This window comes from Anomaloglossus baeobatrachus, chromosome 4 (assembly GCF_048569485.1).
Source record: "Anomaloglossus baeobatrachus isolate aAnoBae1 chromosome 4, aAnoBae1.hap1, whole genome shotgun sequence".
Classification (NCBI taxonomy): Eukaryota; Metazoa; Chordata; class Amphibia; order Anura; family Aromobatidae; genus Anomaloglossus; species Anomaloglossus baeobatrachus.
Window position 1 is genome coordinate 686,966,813 of NC_134356.1, and position 7,278 is coordinate 686,974,090.

General features: G+C 38.9%; 1 protein-coding gene across 1 annotated transcript; it reads right to left on the bottom strand.

The window, feature by feature from the left end:
* Positions 1 to 248: 248 nt before the first annotated feature.
* LOC142302874 (olfactory receptor 5G9-like) lies at positions 249 to 5,807 on the bottom strand. The gene is made up of 2 exons (XM_075343980.1): positions 5,781 to 5,807; positions 249 to 1,184 (listed from the first exon to the last, which is right to left on the bottom strand). Exons 1-2 carry the CDS (start codon positions 5,805 to 5,807, stop codon positions 249 to 251), a joined length of 963 nt encoding a protein of 320 aa, XP_075200095.1.
* Between the last annotated feature and the right edge of the window lie 1,471 nt (positions 5,808 to 7,278).

Sequence of the window (7,278 nt, forward strand, 5' to 3'; positions counted from 1 at the left end):
GGAGGAACTATATGAATTTAGTTTGCCTAGGGAATGTGATAGGCCACCCTAAAAAGATGCATTTTTAGGGTGCAATTGAAGCTGAGTAAGTTGTGATTCCTCCTAACTTCTTGGGGTAGAGCGTTCAAGAGGATTGGTGCAGCTCGGAAGAAGTCTTCGATGCGTGAGTGGGAGGTTCGAATTAGTGTGGATGTTAGTCGAAAGTCATTAGTGTCAAAGGGTTGGCGTAGTCAAAAAAAGCTTTCCTGTCAAGGAAAATTAAGAATTTGTTTCCACCTTGTTTTCTGTACGGCTTTCTTAATATCTTTATTTCTCAGGCTGTATATAATGGGGTTGATAAAAGGAGTAAGCACAGTATATAGCAGTGATAGGACTTTACCGGTAGTCGATGACTTCTCTTGTGTTGGGAAAACGTAAACACTTAATAGCGTCCAGTAGAATATGGAGACCACGGTGAGGTGGGAGCTGCAGGTGGAGAAGGCTTTCTGTCTACCGGTGCTGGATGAGATTCTTAGAATAGTGGAAACAATATTTATATAAGATAAAATTATTACTGTGCTTGGAATAATAGCGCCAGGAAAGCTTAGAATATATAACTCCAGTTGAATAATAAATACATCTGAGCAAGAAATTGCCAGTAAAGGAACAAGATCACAGAACAAATGATTAATGACATTTGACCCACAGAACCTCAGCATTGATATTGATATGGTATCAGACAATATAATCGTAAATCCGACCATCCAACACATGGCGGCCAACTTCACACATTGAGCTGATGTCATAATGGATGCATAGCGGAGAGGATTACAGATGGCCACATATCGGTCATATGACATCACAGCGAGGAGAAGACATTCAAATGTTATAGATACACAGAAAAAATAGAACTGAATCATACATCTAAAAAAACTAATTTTTCCTCCATTATTCAGTAATATGTGGAGAATGTTGGGGACAATATCTGTGGTCAACAAGATGTCACTGATGGACAGTTGTGAGATGAAGAAGTACATCGGAGTGTGGAGGTTCTTGTTGGAGGACACCAGGGTGATGATCAGAAGGTTTCCACATATTGTCCCACTATAAGCCACCATGAGAAGAAAGAACAGGAACACTCGTAAATCTTGACTTCCTTCAAATCCGATGAGGAAAAATTCAGTGACTGCAGTCACATTGCGCTCCTGTTTTTAGAACAAACAAGGGTAAAAAAAATACAAAGAAATTTCACAAAAGAAATAGTTTTTCATAAAACAAATAAAACATGCATAGACAGTGAGAAGGACAATGCCACATGACATGGTTGCAATGTTGATGGAAGTCCTGAAGCTGGTTATAGAGTTCCTGCACACAGGCGTATTGCCACTCCATAGTTGACCTGGCTTTCATCTTTTTATCCCTGTACAGAGATCTGGACTTACCCTCGGACCTCTTGGCTGGGACAGCAGTGCAAGCCGATGGTTAAAATACACATTGAGGTCAGGAAATGGAATAAATTATAATGAATAGCAAAAGAAAGGAATTGGGCTACAGACCTGGTAAGCAGGACCTATCGACCGGCAGTGGAAGTCAGAGCTTCAGGTGTGTAAATAGCCGACAGCTCCACCCTGACGTATGGCACCAAAAGGCCCAGGAAGTAAAAAAGACTGTTGCTATTGCTTGTGGCCAACAACAAAAGTGCAATGCCAAGGAAAATTAGGGGACAGGTATCTGCACAGATGATATAGACCCTTAATATGTCTTGGCAGGTTCAAATCCCACTAAGGATAACATCTGCGAGGAGTTTGTATGCTTTTCCTGTGTTTGCATGGGTTTCTTCCAGGTTTTCGTTTTCTCAATCACACTCCTAAGGCCATGTGCGCACGTTGCGTTTCTTCATGCATTTTCGCAGCGTTTTGAGTTGCAGCATATTAATGCAAAATTACATGCGTTTTGATTTCTAAGGCAAGTCTATTGAAAATAGGGGTTTCTTGTGCGCACGATGCTTTTAAAAACAGTGTTTTAGTTGACAAAAATTTGTCAAAATCTCTGCGTTTGAAGAAGCAGCAGGTCAACTGTTTTTGCCATTTTGGCAACGTTTTACTAACATTGAAGTCAATGAGAACTATCAAAAGGCATCCTAAAAGAAAATTCTAGCGTTTTTTATGCTTTTTGGATACTGAACGCATGCTTTTTTTACAAAATCAAAGCATCCATTTCTGACATTATAGTGAGGTCAAGAGGTTTCCATTTGCCCTCACATCCATTCCAACTTTAAAAAATGAGGGAAACAATACTTTTACTTTATTTTGATCATAATTATTTAATTGCTTTAATAATTTTTTTCCTACTGTTTGAATATTCAAACTTTATTTAGTTGTGTATTTGTGTTGAAAACACATTTCAATTTAAGCACTGAAATTGCATGTAAAACGCGGTCAAAACGTGGCAGAAACGCCATAAAACCGCTTGCATATTTCCTGCGTTTATGTGGTCAAAACCAAATTTGACAATGACAAATTCTGCCAGAGGATGCGCTCATTTCTGCAACTTACTGAACGCAACATGCGCACATGGCCAAAGACATAAGTGATATGGAATGTAGACCATAAGCCCCAGTGGGGACAGTGATCTTGTCTGTAAAGTGCTGTTGAATTAATGGCAGTAAGAGAAATGAGCAAAATAAATGTTGTAAGGAATAAGACTTACGCTAAGGCTGTTTGCACACGCTGAATTTTTTGTTGCAGATTTGGTGCAGTTTATCATGCAGTTTGTTACCCAAATCTGCTCTTTCCTTATTGCAGCAAAGTCAATGAGAACTCTGAAATGCTGTGTGCTCGTTGCTTCTTTTTTTTCAAGCAGTTGCGGGTGCAGAAAAAATCTGCAGCATGTGGCATTGATTTATCAAATAAAAATGACAAAAAAGCACCAAAAAATGCACCAAAATCACACAAAAAAGCATGCATTTTTAAGCATTTTTGGTGCGTTTTTCTGCCACAAGGTGCGATTTTTGGTGCAGAAAATTTCTTCAGCATGAGCAGATTCCCTTAAAGTTATTTGATACTTAAGCAGGACATTATCCTTAAACGAAAGTGATCATGAACTATTCAATGGTGTTATTGCAGTCCATGTAGACTAAATAGTTTATGGTAAACACTAAGGAAATGTAGTGAAAACTGGAGGATACTTTTCACTGCTGGTGATTTTTGCCTCTCAGGATCTCAGTATGAGTCCACAAATATAATATTAAGAAAAAATGTTGGGGCTCACCTGTGTGACTTCACACCTGTGTACTACTTGTATTGTGAACTATTGTGTGATCTTCTTGCTGCATTCACAGGTCATATTGTTGTATTAAAAAATGGAGATTTCTCTGAAAAGGACCCCTGGCTGAACCTCATAGATCCTGCTAAGGCTTTTATAAATCTAAAATTAATCTTAAAACCCAGATCAACCAAATTATCTCCCTGATTTCTTTTTGGTCAATTTAGAATCCGCATGTTTCACTTATTGGTACACAATTTCTATCATTTGTTTTCTTTAGAACAGAAAGCAGAGAATCTCAAATGTTAGACACATTTATAAACCATTTGGCAGAGTATAATGAAATTGAGTAAAAACCCCACAGATAAATACTTGTTAACTGTCCCATTCTTCCAAATAGAAGGTGAAGGAATCTACGAGTAAGAATCCCCCCTGAGGGCATCTGCACACGACGTCTATTTCAGGCTGATTCCGCTTAGGAAAGTTTTGCTAAATCACCACAAAAAGGGAACATAATGAAGAGAAATGTAAAAATTACTGCGCCCATTTATGTCTTTTGTTACTTCAAGGTTTACAAAACATAAAGCAGTTAATGGACGCAGCACGTTCTTTCCTTGGGCACTTACATTAGGAAAACACTCGGTAGGTGTACTTTAAATTATGGAAAAAAAGGCCGCCTCTAGAACAAAGGTAAACACCCAACGAAGACGCTTCAGGTAAAAGGGTCTTCTGTGGCCTTAATAACGTCATGTGCACATTTCCTGTCTCATTTTTTTGGGAGAAATACATTCTAAACCTTCTCTAGTCCCCATTCTTTGTCATTACAGTGTTAAGTGTTATCTACCATGACTTCTGCAGGTGACGTCTCCTGTATGATGCGTTTTTCCTTGTAAATATAAATTAGCTTTTTTGCCTTTATCTCTGTCCATACAGCCAATATGTGCAAAATATCGTATTGACAACCATGATAATAACAGGAACTCCCTGTATTTATTCACATCCTGACCTCAAATTGCCTGTAAAATTAATCTACAGAGATTGAAATTTCAGGTTCTCCTGAGAATTAAGAAACCGAAAGTCTTTGATGTGTTTCTTCAGGAATAGATTAAACATTGGACGATAGAGGTTGGGAAATAATTACTTATTATAAGTAGATTTTTATCAACAGAAAAATGTGATATAAAGTATAAAGTATAAGATTCTATAACTTTATACCATAGAATGAGAATTCTTGTTTATTAGCAATTATGGGCGAGTAGTACAATTCTTGGTGCTCGGTACTTGTAATGGTGAGTAGACACTACGATGCTTGAGTGCTCATGACTCTATTCGAGCAGGTCTGATTCTTGGACAGGTACAACGACTATATTATTATTATTATTACTATTATTATTTATTATTATAGAGCTTTTTATTCCATGGCGCTTTACATGTGAAAGGGGTATACATAATAGGGACAAGTACAATAATCATAAACAATACAAGAGACAGACTGGTACAGGAGGATAGAGGTCCTTGCCCGCGAGGGCTCACAGTCTATAAGAATAGGTGAGGATACAGTAGATGAGGGTAGAGCTGGTTGTTCGGTGTTATATCAGACTGAGGGTTATGGCAGGTTGTAGGCTTGTCGGAAGAGTTGGGTCTTCAGGTTCCTATATACAATGTCAGTCTTTGGACAGTGCGGCTCTCTGCCCACATACATCCAGCCATTAACAAAGCATTTCCTGGGGAGGGAGGAAACACTTCATACATCTGCCGATGTTGATTTTACCCTTAGTGAGAGACATTAAGCGGCTCATTTCAAAGTTGAAGAGATGTGCGACTGCCAAAGAAATCTAGTGGAGTAGGCTGTCCAGTAATGGAAGGTGTTCTCATTTCTCTTTGGATAGGATGAGCCAGTGTTTGCTCTCTAGAGCTTTGACAAACATTAGAATGTCCCACACGTGCACTTTAAACACCCACCTATTCCCCCTTCCACAACAAGCCCGTCGGGATTTACTACTCATGGATAATGTACCTTTCCCCTTTGAAACAGATGTTTTGCAACCCTATACACACACACCTATCACATACCTGACTCAAAAGATAAATTTTTCATTTTTTGCCTGTGATGGCGATATTGTGATGGCACTAAAAAATACCAATAAATTGAACTTTGATGTACTACGTAATTTGCAACAGGCACTGAAATGTGCCAAGACTTATTTAGTAAGTTCACTAGCAAATTAATAGCAGGTACTTCTAAGTACCAATACCCAGAAATGTAGTTCCCTGGACAATTTGGAGGAAGCAGTAACAAGTAGCAATACCTATTTAGATCATTCACTGGGACCCTTTAGCAGGCACTCACAAGTAGCAATTCCGATTTATTTTATGAAATGCCGATTTTTAGCACACAGCTTCCCCTACACTGCACGTCCCTATTCTACACTATTGCTCTCCTATCTATCTCAACTACCTATCATTAAACCCCAGCTAAGCTAAATGTCTATCAACAGCAGCAGCACCACTGGCAGCAGTACCTCTCTAACCTTTACCTTCACAAAATTGTGCCAACACCACATGTCCTTATTTCATATGAAGGGGGACGTGTGACCTAGGCAGCCAATCACACAAGCCTGTGTGGTAGAACCTTGTGGATGTTTGCTGTACTGTGATTGGCTGCAGGAACATCCGCAAATAAAGTTTAGAAAAAAAGGCACCACACACCTCAGGGTTCTCCCAAGTCCTCACCCCTTCTACTGATTAAACACCCCCCTCCCAACCCTTTCCACTCAGGTGATTTGTGGTCACAGGTTGGGGACCGTGGGAACCTCCAGCTGTTACTGGAAATCATCTGAGTGATGCCTCCACTGATCGCACCGCTCACTCAGTCTCTGCCTGAAGCTCACAGCAAAAAAATATGCACAGCAGCACTTAGAAAAGCTAAGATATGTAAACATTGAATATAGGAATTTTGGCACTGCATTACTGCTATTGGAAAAAATTAGATAGTTTACAAATTGGCCAATTTATGTAAGCCCGAGAGCGGACGACAAAGCGTACCTATTTTTGTCGGGACCCTATCCTAATATGCCTCTATCTGGGTTAAAAAAACCTACGTGTAGTGGGCAGGTAGGATCCAGCTAAATGAAGACGCTTAGGCTGGAGGGCGGAGTGCTCAGTCAGAAAAGAATGTAATGCTAATATAAAAAGACTGATTTGCATATCAGCTGTTGGGCTTATAAGAATATTTGGCCAATTTGTAAACTATGTGTCTCATTTTTTCCAATAGCAGTAATACAGTGCCAAAATTCCTATATTCAATGTTTGCATATTTTAGCTTTTCTGAATGCTGCCTTGCATATTTTTTGTAACTTTGTTGAATTTTCAGCATGCACCTGTTCACACCTAGTGGATGTGCAGGTCAGTCTTTTTATATTTGAAGCTCACAGCAGGCAGTCATTGTTCTATGGCCCCTCGCTGTTTATTCAGATGTAGCAGAGCTGGAATCATCATGGGACCTCGTGTGGATTACTTCTAGAGATGAGTGAACCTTCTCAATAAAGGCTTGTCATACTCAGGTTTAGTATGATCTTGGGAATGTTCGTTCAGGCTCCGCAAACAAAATCCCCCCCAAAACTCGGTAATGTTTGTTTATTGCCTAGAACACCAGCCATGTTTCCAAAAATGCTTTTTTTAACCTTTTCACACCAGAGCCTTTTTTTAGATTTGTGACCGGGCTAATTATTTAATTTCTGACCAGTGTCTTTTTCATAGGTTATAACTCTGGAACGCTTCAACGGATCCCGGTGATTCTGAGACTGTTTTATCGTGACATATTAGACTTTAGGATACAGGTAAAAATTAAGACAATATCTTTTGCAATCATTTGTGAAAATATCAGAAATTTGGTGAAAATTTTGGAAATTTTGCAATTTTGAAATTTTAATTTTCATGACATTAAACCATAAATTTTTGCTACAAAAAAAGTTACTAAATAAATAACATTTCCCACATTTTCTGAAACATATGGGTTTTTTTTTATTAGGAAGT